A 15,045-nucleotide genomic window follows, 5' to 3' on the forward strand; every position below is an offset into this window, starting at 1 on the left:
CCTGAGATACTCATTGCACTGGTTGGAAATCACTGAACCACAGCATTACCCTCCACTTCTGTTACCTCTGGTAGATGGTTATTTTGTCTTCTTGCCAACACCAACCCAGGAGCCAGCACCCCTGTCAAACCTCCTCGATGTTAAACAGATAACTGGCAGCAGTGCAGCTTTGGACAAATCAATCAGTGGGGTATGAGAGTTACCTGAGCTACGATCATGCAGACTTTCAGACTTTAAAATGAGAGCCCTGCACACTGATCTGCCGGGCAGCACCTTCCACGGAGCTGCTCTGTTATGAAACCTATTTGGTATACAAACTGTTACATGCTGCTATTCGTTTAGTGTGCAATTCCTCCCGCCTACTGAGATGGTTTCAAACAAGCCAAATTCTGATTTTCCAAAAGGCATTGTGGCTAAAAAACAATTAGCTCCAATTTGGGAGCATGTCTGACTGGCTAAAGGTCTTTTGGTCTTTTCTGTATGCTGTCACAGACTTGTGAATGGACACTGACAGAAGGGAACGGCATGTCACCCTGGCTCAGGCCAGGGAGGCTAATGCTCTGTTTATTTTGCCCTGCCAATCAGCAGCCTTGGATAATTCTTCTATTCATTATCCAATTTTTAATCATCAAAGGACAGATAAAACCAAAAACAGGGCATTTCTAACCCCTATTATGACACGACCTGATTAATCTGCTCCTACATCTCTTTTAAAAGTGACAGTACAGGTACAAGCACCCAGAAACTGGCATCACTGGAGCAACTGCTCCTTTTAGGAAACGCTGATCAAACATGAACTTGTTCCTGTTTGCAGTGTCAAGTAAAAATAAATGTGTGGAGAAGACACAAGTGTGAAATATGAGGTGTGAAGGTACAGTAACACAAAGTGGGAAGGACGGCTCAGTCCAGATGGAGTCAAACCAATTAACGTTGAGGGGAGGTGGATTTCGAAGCCAATTTACTACAAATCCGATGAAGAATTTCTGAGACCCCATGACTCCGGTTTAGATTTTTAGATCTAAACCAAGTACCTGTAAAAGAAAAATAAAAGCATCTTTTTCTTTGTTCTTCCCAACAAAGAAAAAGCAGAGGAACAATATTTGGTCAAAATGGAGCGAAGACCACAGTTAAGGCTTTTAACTTTTTGAAAGCTGCTTTGCTGTCATAAAAATTTGTATGAATTATTTTCACCAAAAATGACAAGAGATTCAGAAATCTTTGATTTTGTTGTAATAGACCAAGGTAAAAGTACATCTACTGTATCTATAATGCAGTGCAAAAGTCTCAAGACACTCCCCTTTCCTCATATTTTGCTAGGAAAATGGGAAATACGTGAAAAATACATGTAAATACAGGCTTCGGTGAGGAGTAGATGGATCAACTGAAGAGCCAGATGTATCTTTCAGGTCCTGTGTCAGGCCATTGCTAGATTTTTTTTTTTCTTAAGGACATGACTTTTAGATACTGATAATGTGCTCTAGATTGTTTTTTAGGCCTGCCACTTCTGCTTTTATCCTCCACTTGTCCAGTTTCCTCAAATTTTTTAAAGACACAGTGCACATCATGCTGAGATATGCCAGGTTTCTGGCTAATAGCTCTTTGGGAATCACCTTGTCTAGCTCCTTGGAAACAAAGAATAAAGAAACAAGGGGTGGATCAAGGTTTTTGCACGGTGCGTATTTTCCGTAATGATCAATAGTGAATGACTGTGACCCTTTGAGGAGAAAGAGTTCTGAATAAATGTATCTAAAACAGAATGAAAAGAGTTCGGAGTCATCATTACATTTACAGCTTTGAAGTTTTATGGCGCATTTTACTTTCTTACAATTTGATCTACAGAAACCGTCTGTTAGTGAGGAAAATTAGGCAAAGGGACAACAGAAGAAGGAAGGATAATAAGTGGCCCTTTGAGGTAGAGTAATTAGGTTTTTGGTTCCTTTATTAGCAGAAAAAAGACACATTTTAAAAGTCGAAGCCAAGGGGAATTGACAAAAAGTGTCAATAACTGAAAATAGGTTTTCTCTGCTCTTTGAGAAAGCTAAAGAGGTGCTCACAGAAACGCAATTGCTAACATATAAGATGGTGTTAAGGGAAGAAAACTAGGTTGCATTATCGTGCTTCTTGGACCAATCTTCATTTGCTAATTTTGGCAATTATTGCATAGAATTAGCTTCATTTTGGTAGACTAATTATTTATTTAATTACGTTTAAGTTTGCTGTTTAGAACTGCTCTACCTAGTGAAAGCTTTATTATTAGCCTAGGACAAGCATGAGCACATGCAATCAGTTGGGATATCCCTGCATAAACAATGCTTTGTGGCCCTGTTAAAACGGGGCCTCAACCAGGACACCCGGCTTGTATTCAGTGAGTGATGCCCTGCAATCAGACAGCCGCATGTTGCTTTGTATATAGAGGAGAGTTATACGGTCCAGTTATCAAGCGACAGCGCATATTGTATAGTTTGGCAACTGTATGTGTTATTGTATTTCACGCAGACATGCTGCCCGGTGAGGCAACAAAACACCCTCGCTCATCAGTTAAAACACAAGAACGGTTTGCTTTGTTCTGCCTCTATCGCATTTTCTGACCCCGTCCGCATCTTTATTTGTGCGTGAGAACATGTTCCAGACAGGGTCTTTGTTCATGTCATGCCCTTTCGCCCCTAAATGCATGCTGCACTGGTGTTAAAGGGTCAAATCCCCTCTTGGCTGGCTTTGGAAAGCACCACGCTCAAGATCTCTTCATTTCACCGAGCCACAATTTCTGAACTGCTTTCAGTTTTACAGCCTGTTTACTGACAAAGACTTCACCTGTGGCTGGCCACACCACACTAAAGCGGGGAGGTTAGGCCACGAGGCCGTGCCAGCCTGTTTCTTTGATGTGTGACAGCAGCTTTTCTTTGTAATGCCAGTAGACTGAATGTGGAAGAAACTGAACTACACCTTTAGATTGTTTTGAAATTAAACCAGTGGTTTTTATACCATCATGTTTTTATTGGCACAAAAGCCATTAATTGAATTTGAATTCAGCAATTATGCACCATTGCACAGTAATAACTTAAAGCCAGGACTTTAATAAGAAATGTCCTGCTATTCCTGTTTAACGTTTAATGGCGTTTTTTCCACAGGAAATGCACTGACTTTCCAACAAACAAGTTTTTGTCTTCATTGTCTTGTGGTGTAGACTTCCTGTTATTGTAATTCACTGTAAAAAGCTAAAATCGTCACCCGATGATAGCTGGATGCTTTGGAGACAGCGTTACAGCAAATCCGGTTCCTCTTTTGCTCTCCACACAGAGTTTACCTTCTCAAACGTGGCTGTTAAATTGAACTTGGAGAACAAGCGTACCACAAACTAAAAAAACGACAACACTTCTGGGACTTCTCGCATGCTGTAAGATTCTGCACAGTCATATATGTAGATGAAAGACTGCTCACTTTCAGTCAGGAAGCATGAAAACAATGACTTTAGCCACACTGTAAGATATTCTTTTCCCTGTTTTATTACTTACAGATTTGCTTCTCTAAGGACTATATTATACCCCAAGCTGTTCTAAAAAGTAACCACAGTTGTCACCAAATTAGCCAGAACTTAAAAAAGTTCACTTTCAGCTTATTCTGTCTTCGCACTGTAAAATGTAAAAAGGACGATGGGAGATGTACAAAACAGTGCTGTTGCTTCCTTCGGCTGGGAGTCCTGGGTTCCAGTCCTCTATTTTATGGCCTGGCGGTGATATAAAAGAGCCTCTAAACTCTCCCAAACTGGCATTACCATAAGTAAACCCCGCAAAGCACGTCAGCGCTCTGGGCAAATATCAGGGTGGCACAGGTTCTCTTCTCTCTCGGCAGCAGAGCACAATCCTCAGCCTTATAGAAATCAAGGGACGAACTGACACTCCAGGGACGATCTTTTCACTCCCTGCCATCTTCCTGCTTTTTTCCCCCCTTTCTCCATATAAAGCAGGTTTTTCTAAGTGTGTAACCATTGTGCCACTTGCTGGATTTAGTTTAAATCCTGCATGCCAGCTCTCATTTTCTACGCTCTAATCATCTTTCTCAAGAAAATGATCAGTGCAGCCAGCAAAACCATCTTCATTCTCCTCTTTGTTTTTACTCGTTTCTACTCATTATCTCATCTTCTTTCTCCATTTTACTCGTCAACTCCCCCCTCCTTTCTTCCTCACTTTCTTCTTCTTTTGCTGCTCTCCCAGGGTGGAATGCAGCTGTGTGGGCCAGTGTCAACTGTGGTCTATCTGTTGTCGTAGCCAGCTGCCCGAAGGCTCAGAGTCAACAGGGCTGGAGCAGCATGCCACTGCGCTAAGTGAATAATTGCACTGTAAGACGACCGCCGCTTCATGGCTACACCACCGCACACACCACTCACACTTTACACACCCACAAAGCTACACACATACACACACCTGACAAAAACACACTGAAAACAGCTGGTTTTACTCTTTAAAGGCTTCTGATGCTTGAGCAGGAAAGCCTAAGAATACTAGATTGTAGGCCACAAGTAAACTTTGTTCTTTTTTCATTGGCACATTCTGCAGTTTTAGCTGCTTAAATTATTTTTGACATGATGGGTCCTAAATTAGAAAGAAAACATGCAACTCTGTGAAGCACAAGCAGCAGTGTTTTTTAACAATAAGAAGTGCCTGCTGTCTGTATTTGTACATATCTCACATACACTATATGAACAAAAGTACTGTGCCACCTACACATTACACCTACAGGAGCTTTTATGACGTCCCATTCTAAATCCGTAGGCATCAATATAAAATTGCCCCCCCCTTTGTGGTTACAACAGCTTCCACTCTTCTGGAAAAGCTTTCTACAGGATTTTGGAGTTTTGCCCATATATCCAGAAGAGCATTTGTGAGGTCAGACACTGATGTTGGACGACAGGGTCTGGCTCGCAGTCTCTGATCTAGCTCATCCCAAAGGTGTTTGAAGGGGTTGAGATCAGGGATCTGTACGGGCCAGTCACCTTCTTCCACACTAAACCCATCCAACCATGTTTTTATTGGCCCTTGCTTTGTGTACTGGGTTACAGTCGTGCTGGAACAAAAATAAGGACCCTCCCTAAACTGTTCTCATAAAGCTGGAAGCATAGAATTGTCCAAAACTTCTTAGTAAGCTGAAGAGATTTCCCTTCACTGGAATTAAGAGGCCCAGGTCAGCCCCAAAACATGCAACTATGACACCAAAGCATTATCTGTCCTCCACCATATTTTACAGTTGGACAGTGCAGTCTGGCAGGTAATGTTCTCCTGGCCTATTAGTGTGATTTGTCACACCACAGAACACGTTTCTGCCACCGCTCCACAGTCCAATGGTGGCACGCTTTATACCACTCAATCCAATGCTTGGCATTGTACTTGAGATAAAGCTTGCATGCAGCTGCTTGGCCATGGAAACCCATGCCACGAAGCTCCCAGCGCACAGTTTTTGTGCTGATGATGGAGCTGTGCAGTTACTGAGTCAGCAGAGTGACAGTGAATTTTATGAACTATGAGCCTCAGCACTTTGTAACTTTATGTGGTCTACCACTTTGTGGCTGAGTTGCAGTGGTTCTTAAAAACTTCCACTTTGCAATTATATCACTTACAGTTGATCGTGGAGGGAAGAAATATCACAAACTGCAGTGGTAGCTTACAGAACCACATCCAAATTCAGTGAGCTCTTTAGAATGACTCATTCTTTCACAAATTTTTGTGACGGCAGACTCCCTTTATAAACATTCATGAAAAGGCACCTATAAAGGCAGGTGCCTTTATACCCCTGTGGCAATAGAACTGAATGAAACACCTGAAATCAAAGATTAAGAGGTGTGGTCCAATACTTTAGTCCATATAGTATATAAATCAGCAAAGGACCAAGAACAGAGCCCTGGGGAACTCCAAAGGTAATTGGTCCACTGCTATTGGAGAGCTTCACTACTAACACAGGCCTCAAAAGCCAGTTAGTCTTAATATACAAATATCCATATACATTAAAGCAAGTGAAATGGTAAATATAGCTCTCATATCTTGGTTAAGAATGTAACATTTTATTATTCAAACTATGTGAGTGCCCAGCTGAAGTTTTTTAAGCTACTTGTAAAAATATCTGTTTTAAAATAACCCCTGAGGATGAGTAAATATTAAAATGTAATAAAACATTTAGCACTGTAATGGCAAAAAAAAAAAAAATCTCACTCTACTGAACTCTTGAACCACCTACACTTACACTCTCTCTACTGCTCTCATGTTGGGGATGCTGGGAGACCCTGACAGTCTAATGTGGATGCGATTAATGGAGCAGAACTCAATGCCATCAAAATTTTTGCTAGTTGTGAGTCCACAGCTACTGGGCATCAAAATTTCAATGTGTGTGTGTGTGTGTGTGTGTGTGTGTATACACATGCAGCAAATACATGAGTCTGCACTGCCAAAACCAAGTGTGTGTTCATGCCCGTGTGTGGACTGTACCAGTCTTTCGCAGTGGGAAGTCATCCCGGGGGTTGTAGACGCCCAGCACAGGGTGGTTGTAGGTGGACACACCAGTCTGTGGAGGCGAGCTCTGGTCCAGAGAGCTGTGCTGGGTTTTGCTGTAAAAACAAACACACGCACACACACACACACACACACACACACACACACACACACACACACACGGTATTAATAGGGCCACCAATATCACAAAGCATGTGCAACAAGGCAAAACACCGATAACTCACTGTACGCGTGACTAAATGAGTAATCCAGACAAAGTAACTAACTTCATGGCTGTCATAGATCTTTATGATTAAAGCATCATGCAAATCCCTTGGCAAGAACACAGAAATGTGCAGCCATCTGTTCACTGCCTGCAAAATAAGGTGGTGTTTGCAGGCAAAGTTAAGCCGAGTTGGCTTTGACCCAAATGCATGTTCCTGACAAACGGATGCGCACTCTTGTCTCTTCCAAACTGAGTCCAATGAGTGGAGAAATTTAGATTACAGAGAGAGGCGTAGAAAAGGAGAGAAGCAGGCAGATATAGAAAGATACACTTTGTATTACTTTGAGCTGTTGAAAGTCAACACTTGTGGGTGTTTCACTGGGTCACACACCAAGATTATGTAACATTATTTATTTGGTTATATATTTGCAATTTATGGTTTCAGTCCTTTGTACCAGAAAAACACATATAATCATGGAGAACAGCATTTGGACGTGCTATGTCCACTGCTGACCTTTAAAGCTAAATATATTTCAGGACTGTGTCAGCAGTAGTGAACAGCAACATTTACTCAAGGGCTGTACTCCTGCTGTACAGTTCTGAGTTACTTTCTCAGAGAAACACAGTCCACTGTACTCCACTACCGGGCAACTACAGCAGCCAGACAACTGCATAATATTTTTCATATAAAAAATAGAATTAGCTGCTGACACATTACACTGGTTGAACTAAAGTCTCTCACCTCACTGATGAAAGTAACGTAAAATTAAAGTAGGTGTTGGGTTTAAGAACAATGTTCCCATCTATTTATTACAGAAAAAGAAAACATGTCGATTAGGTTAATTGTGTTCCCAATGTCAAAAGTCCCAGGGCACCGTTTTTAATCACCACTAGAAATCATTATCCATTTTCCCATCATTGAGCTATTTGTCGTTAAACTTGCATCCACTCATATTGTTGTGTTAGTGACACACTAGAGTAAAACCGTGAGTAGGTAAAACTGGTGTCTGGTGAGTGCATTGAAACTTTTTGCCTTTGGTGATCGACTGCAAGTAACTGGCCCCCCCAGAGGTTGAGGGTGTTGCATGCTCAGCCTCCCCCAGTTTCGACTGCAAGGCGAATGCACAGGTTGCCTGGCAGTTGAAACTGTGGGTGGCAACCTATCTCCAAACAGTCGCAATCTGACTGCAACTACCTGCAATCACTCTGCAAATAACTGTCGTCTAATTTAAAAACAAAGATATCGTGAAAATACCCTTGTAGCTGTTGTTTTGTAACTTTCTGATGCTATTTTCTGTTAATTTTAGAATGTTTAAACTACTTTTAAAGAAGTGCATCCATTTTCTGCAGCTTATCCAGGTCCATCCCAAGTTATCCAAGAGATGAAATCTCTCCAGTGTGTCCTGTCCTGGGACATGCCTGAAACACCTCACCTAGGAAACACCCTGGAGACATCCTAGTCAGATACCTAAGCCACCTAAGTTGGCTCCTTTTGAAATGGAGGTGCAGCTTCACCCTATCTCTAGCAGAGAGTCCAGAGAGTCCAGAGACCCATCAACGGAAACTCATTTCCACAACTTAGACCTGCGATATAATTTTTTTTGAGAGGTCATGGCCATAGGTGAGGGTAGCATCGTAGATTGGTCATCAAATCGACAGCTTCACTTCACTTCAGCTTTCTCGTCACCATAACAGACCAGTGCAATACAGCAGCCACAGATACTGCACCAATCCATCAATCTCCAGCACTCTCACTCTCACTACTCTCACTCGAGAACAAACCGGCTTCCCAAACGTTTTAAAGAAGCGTTTTTACAGGAAGTCGCAGCTTTTATATATAAAAGAAAGAAACCCTCCCTTCAGCTGTCAATCTGGCATACATAAACTTGTGTTCATTAATAATGGTACATTGGCTTACTGTTACGGTTTACCCCACATAGACTTGTGTATCTCTAAATTAAGTTGTGGATTTTTAAACTCTAACTTTCACTGTTCATTCAAAACCAGCAAAAGCATGGCTTTCTAAATATAACTAAAGTGCATCTTTGTATATTAAATTCTTCAGCCTGTATGGCCATGCTGTCTACACTGTCACTGACAGACAATGAAAAGTATGTGACAGGAGACCACCAAATCGAACAAAGAGGAAACAGCAAGTGTGCACACCTGCAAAGGGCTCCCGAGGTGCTACAATAAACACTCAAGGCCAGGTTTTCAATGTGAGAGCCGCTATCATCAGCTTCCAATATGCAACTCGTGTGTTAGTGTATGTGTGTGTGTGTGTGCTGCCATCTTTGTTTTATAACCCTGCTCGATCCATCTCTCAGTCAGGCTCACACAGTGCGGCAGGTGAGGCAGAGAGGAAGCTTGCTGACAGATTAAGACACAATCCAATACATTATTCATCTGCTGTCAGAGACAGAATTATCATCCCAAACTTAGAAAGATCTGCAGATGGATTCAAGACTCTCCTGCTGCTTACAGTCATTACAGAAAAAACAATATTTAAATTGTTCGCCGGCTCGCGCATTGACAGGAGTGATATCGATCTGATGTCAAAACATGCCATAAAGTTTTTGGTTGAGTGTATCATGCACATTACTAGTTGAGGTAAAACCCAGGAAGTGCTCCTCACCGGTACCAGTAGGGAGCGTCATTGGGAAGGCCTCCTTGGTTGAGGCTCCGCTGGGCCAGGGCTTTCTTCTTGTTCAAGACAAACTCCTGGAGCCGCATCTTTACCTCAGTACTGGCCACAGCGCCTGAGAGAGAAAGGAGAAAGCTATTACAGTAGTACGCGCACTACATCAGAAGCAAAAGACACAATAAACACCACAAGTTGGCTACAGTAACTGAACTTGTAGAAAGACTGTGAAAAAAAAGACCAAGTGAGTATACAGCGGGATTATACAAAACAACTTTGAGTTTTTCTCACTTCATTCCACTTTATATTGTACATATTCAGTATCTGCTTTGTTCCAAGTCTTTTGTTGACATTTATTTATTGCGTTTTTATGACAGCAGCCGGTTAGCACCATTGCCTCACAGCAAGAAGGTCCTGGGTTAGAATCCACTGGGCGTGGGTTCTCTCCAGGTACTCCAGCTTTTTCCCACAGTCCAGAGAGATGCATGGGGTCAGGTTACCTGGTGATTCTAAACTGACTGCAGGTGTGAATGTGAGCATGAATGGTTGTCTGTCTCTGGCACCCTGCTTTTCGCCCTATGACAGCTGGGATAGTTTCCACCCTCCATGCGACCCTGAATTGGATAAGTGGAAGAAAATGGATGGACTGCAGTTTTAAATGGCTAATCTCTGCAACCACATAGCCACACATGAATGTGTAATATCTATAGGCATGAGATGAGCTTTCTGGTACTGAAAGCCTTCTGCTTTCCACTTAGTAAATGGTAAATGGACTGGTTCTTATATAGCGCTTTTCTACTCTACTTTGAAAGCACTTAGCTTTATACATCATGCCTCATTCCCACTTTCACACACATTCATACAAGCACTTCTGTTCTACAGCTAAGTAGATGTTCTACATTCACATACATTCATACTCAGATGGTTGCATCGGAGAACAACTTGGGGTTCAGCATCTTGCCCAAGGATACCTTAGCATGTAGCCTGGAGCAGCCAGGGATCGAAGCACCAGCTCTATCTCCTGAGCTACAGCCACCCCCATCTTTCATTGCATGAAAATTTTCAGTGACAATAAAGAATTTCTAACCTTGTAGTCAAGCCTCTATTAGATGCATGTAGGTCATTCCGGGAACTAGTGTGCAGACTCAGCCTACTAGGACAGAACAGCTAGTTTTTCTGATCTTCCAGTGCAACTAGACTATCCTAGGCTGAGACTAGATCGTCTGCTGCTGATTTAGTTTTTATCTTAAACCAAAACCTGCGCACAGTTCTGGAAGTCTTGGCACAGATATATATACTGGCTACACTAGAATCCTGAAATATTGCCCACTGCCCCCAGAGGCTAAGGGCCCTATACATCACCACAGCTCCATACCATTTATACGAACACTTAGAATGCGAGTACCTGGTGTACGCCCGCTTCAGCGTTGATGTGAGAGAAGAAGTCAAAATAGAAACAAAGTTTTTTCCAGAAAGTCTCATCTCTTCAAACTGTTGCAACATCTCCCTCTGTATAATCTGTGAATCTCTGAGCTATTATTAAAATGAAAGTAAAAACTTACACGATCGTAAACTTTTGACTTCAAACCAGCTGCAGCCAGGGGGGAGAACGGCGAACCTAATGGCCCCATTTGTCGGTACAAAATAATAAAAGGTGAGGTCCCTGTCTGGAGGTTAAACTCAACTTGCTAACTGGAAGTTGAATGATTTTTGTAATTAAGTCATTTATCACTAAAATACAACAAACATTCTCTGGGTTTACCCAGTGGAAGAAATTAGTATTTTTCATGTGTCTGTAAATTAATTATGTGGGATCTGGGGTGCTGGTTGGATAAAAGATGCAAGTGAAACATATCAAAGTGGGCATTAAGTAACTGTGACTATCTTCTAATTTTTTTTTTTAAATCAAAACAACTAATTGAGAAAATAATCAGTAGATTAATCAATAAAATAATCATCAGCTGTGCCCCACCCCCCACCCCCATCACACCCACCCACCCATTCCATGGTAAATTTACAGCCTTCTGAAAGCCAAATTTCTTGGCCATCATAACAAAACTGTGGGAAAAAGAAAGAAAAATGCAAGAAGCTGAAAAATTTACTGACCACAAATTGCACCCATGCAAGTATATGTGAGAGCAAACACTCTCTCTCTCTTCTGGATGCGCACACACACACACACACACACACACACACACACACACACACACACACACACACACACACACACGGATGCAGCCTCGATCTGTAACCATTTTCCATACAGTGTGTAAACGGCTCTCAAGGACTCCTGTCCACTTGCTTTCAATGAACTGTTGAGAGACATCCAGCAGGCAGCGGTAACAACTCGGCCGAGTTCCAGCCAAGGCCACCAGGCTAATACAGCTCGTTTACCATAGTAAATACACAGGTTCTCCAAGTAAAATGGAAACACACAGACATGCAAACACACACAAACTCGCATGCATAGAAGCACACACACACAATGGTTCTTTTGAATAGAGAGTTCTTGGTAACTGGCAGATTCTACCATACTTCCTGACTGTACAGACAGGAAACAATGGTTCACAGTGGTGGGGGAAGTGTACCTTATACATGACATTATATGCAGAACATTATATGCTGTGACTGTAACACTAAATGCAGCATGAAATCAAATGCCATTCACAACATAAGCTACTAAACCTCGAATTACTGCTTTCAGTGTTTCCCTGTTGATTTATTTTGTTAGGCCGAGTTCCGCGTGTATTTGTGGAAAACATAAATGCACGCAACTCTCTTGTTTTGGGGACACTCATATAGATCCTATAAACATGAGAGTATTTAATAAACTCAGAGGAAAGACTCCCACAAACAGTGGTTAGCAACAAACACAACTTCGGCTCCTGTTATCCTTCAGTTAAACCCAGATTACATTCATTACTGGGTATAACCCACACAGATCTCTGGTGGTATCGTTTTAGGTTAATTCATCACAGGTTTGTTATGTGCTTTGCTCCAGTACAGATGTGGTAGAGAATTTTTTATGACAATTGCCGGTTTGTCAGACTTCTGAGGCTTCTGTTTAGATGATGACTCAGGGGTTGAACCCCACGAAGCCCATGTAGCGGCACCAGTGGTGGCCACTGTCACGGTTCTCCAGTTTTTCTCTCTCTCCTCTCCCTCTATGTGTGAGTGAGTGTGAGTGTTTGAGTCAACCACACCTTCCGTTTCAGGGGTGGGTCCTACCTCTGCAGTCTGCACACCTGGGATTAGCGAATTCTCCTGTCGGTAATCACCTGGTTTGCTGTGCACTATTTCAGAAAAAGTAAGACCTTCATTTGATTCCTGATGGTTAAATCTGGAAACAGTGAAGTTGGCTCCTTTTATCAGAATGTTTGCTTGCTACTGCTCTGTGCCTTCACCTCACCTGTTTGTTCTCTGCACAGGAATCCAGCACTGTGTGTGAGTGAGTCACCGAGAGAGGGTTTTCCCTGTGTAGGGATTTATCTGTGGACCTGTCTGTATTGGAACCTTGGATTCGCTAACTGGAAATCCTTCTGCTGTCAAAATCTTGCCTTTGCTTCATTATAAATAAACCTGTTAACTTCCATTCCGAGTCTGAGTCCCATCCGCGCCATAAACTATGGCAGGCAATACGTGAATTGAAGACAATAGAAAATAAGTTACATTTTTTGCTATATTGGTGCAATAAATGGTATCATAAGATTTTTGGGGGGCTTTGAAAAATCTGTTACACTATCAGATAAGAAGAAAAACAGGTTTGCACAGTTCAAACTGACAGATATCTTCTAGACAAACTTGGCTTCAGGGCGCAGCTTGGTTTTGGATTCAGTTTGACTGGTACTGCTTGCAATATCACATCTTGCTGCAACTTACTCTCTTGGCCCCTCTCTTTGTTCTTGAGCAGCTGGAGCTTCTGTTCTCTCTGCTGTTTCTCCAGCTCCTGCTCCCGACGGTGGTTCTCCATCTTCCTCTGATGTTCCAGCAGCTCCTGCTGGTGCTTCAAAGCCAGAAGCTCCTGTTGCTGCTGCATGAAGAAACATCAGAATTAGATCAGTAAAAACTCTAACATTTGAGTGACTGCACATAATTCCATGATGGATGCTTGGAATTGTTCCTGACAGGCCTGAGATCATGGTTTATTAGCACTCAAAGCCATTTAAGTTTCTGCCTGACCCCCTCAGAATCCCATTATTTCTTTTTAGGTATGATAACATTTGTATACTTAGTGAAGGCATTCAAAACTTTACTTTTAACCAACCCTCACAGTACGAACCTTTTCAGATTTTTGAGCCCTCATAATTTCAAAAGCACAAGAAACAGACATGAAATTTTCAGGTCTGAAAAACCCAAGTAAGCTGTTAAAAACTGCAACCAAATCAATTTTTAAACCCACTCCAGATGTCACAATCTGAAGCCAAAATCTCATTTTAGTTTGCAGCCAAGTCTTAGCATCTATTTGATGGGATATATCATAGTTTCAATAGCAAAGCTGCACCAAGTTAATGTCTGTGAAGAGTAACAAACAAGCATTAGAACCCTGGATGTTTCCTCTGTGGTGCAAACTTCAAACAGAGAATTTGGGGCACATTTTTAAAGGTTATATCACCGTGTAAGATTGGTGGCTGATCAAAAGAGGAACAGCAAATCAAAGGTCTCATTTTTGACCATCTGTGTCAAAATGTTCAAATATAGTCATATTGTCACCCTTGTGATTCTACCTTATGGAAGTGAAATGGCGACAACATTGGTTTGGACAAATTCCACTGATCAAACAAACTGAAGTCATGAAGAAGCTTTTCCAAATCCCTGCAATCTGAGCACACAGGAGGGCCTGGAGCGCAGAGGGTCTCCAGATCTATGGATGAGGAGGACCTCCTCAGTGCTTTTTATGAACTTCAGGAACTTAAAAATTTCATAGCACAGCGTAAAATTCATTCATTCATGGCACCATGCCCAAAGTAAATATACTAAAGTTATTGTACAAAACAAATCAGCTGATGCTGAGGGGTCACTTGGGAAGCCCTGACTGGTTTGTCATGGACAAAATCCACTTATCAGACACCATCACTTCACAAAGATCTCTAAATGCTATCATTTCATTCCTTGGTCGTCTTTAAAAAAATCTAGGAATCCTACTTCTGGTTTGCTTAAGTTGCCATCTGAAGTAAATACATCTGACAGCTGTTCACTGAAAAAAAGGGAAAGAAATAAAACCTTTGCAATTCCATTTTTAAAAAAAACCTCAGGCCAGGAGCTTAAGCCTTTAAATAAATATAAACAATTTAACAGGGGATGAGGCTTTAGCAAAACACATAATCCAATCTGCTTACTTCCTCAGAAAAAAGACAGAAGAGCATCTGTTAAATGCTCTAAAATCTGCCTTCCCCACGCCTTTATACTGCAGAAACAAACCCACCTGTGCCCTGACAGCTTGTCCTGAAACCAAAAGGTCAAAAATAAAATCGCCATAAAAGCCAAACTGTGCTTGCAGACACCTCTTCATCCCACTCAAGTGTCCTTGAGTAAGACCCAGACCCTGACTGTGGATAAAAGCATCAATTAAATTAAATGCACACCGAAGCCTGCTTTCATCTTTTTTGCAGCCTTAATTTCAACAAAATAAAGCACCGAATCAAGACTCTGAATCGCTCTTTAACGTCTCTGTAATATGGAATAAATAGGCAAGCTGTCTGTGC

The 15,045-nt window shown here is 41.8% G+C and overlaps 1 protein-coding gene across 3 annotated transcripts in view; it reads right to left on the bottom strand.

Moving 5' to 3' along the window:
- LOC115794749 (histone deacetylase 4-like) overlaps positions 1 to 15,045 on the bottom strand; it is a 73,974-nt gene that overhangs the window by 21,585 nt on the left and 37,344 nt on the right. For all 3 annotated transcript variants that reach the window (XM_030750410.1, XM_030750394.1, XM_030750403.1), the window contains exons 5-7: positions 13,223 to 13,373; positions 9,338 to 9,461; positions 6,474 to 6,592 (exon numbers count right to left, since the gene is read on the bottom strand). In XM_030750410.1, coding sequence (XP_030606270.1) covers positions 6,474 to 6,592; positions 9,338 to 9,461; positions 13,223 to 13,373 — 394 coding nt within the window. The remainder of the gene's footprint in view (positions 1 to 6,473; positions 6,593 to 9,337; positions 9,462 to 13,222; positions 13,374 to 15,045) is intronic.

Source organism: Archocentrus centrarchus, chromosome 2, assembly GCF_007364275.1.
Source record: "Archocentrus centrarchus isolate MPI-CPG fArcCen1 chromosome 2, fArcCen1, whole genome shotgun sequence".
Taxonomy (NCBI): domain Eukaryota; kingdom Metazoa; phylum Chordata; class Actinopteri; order Cichliformes; family Cichlidae; genus Archocentrus; species Archocentrus centrarchus.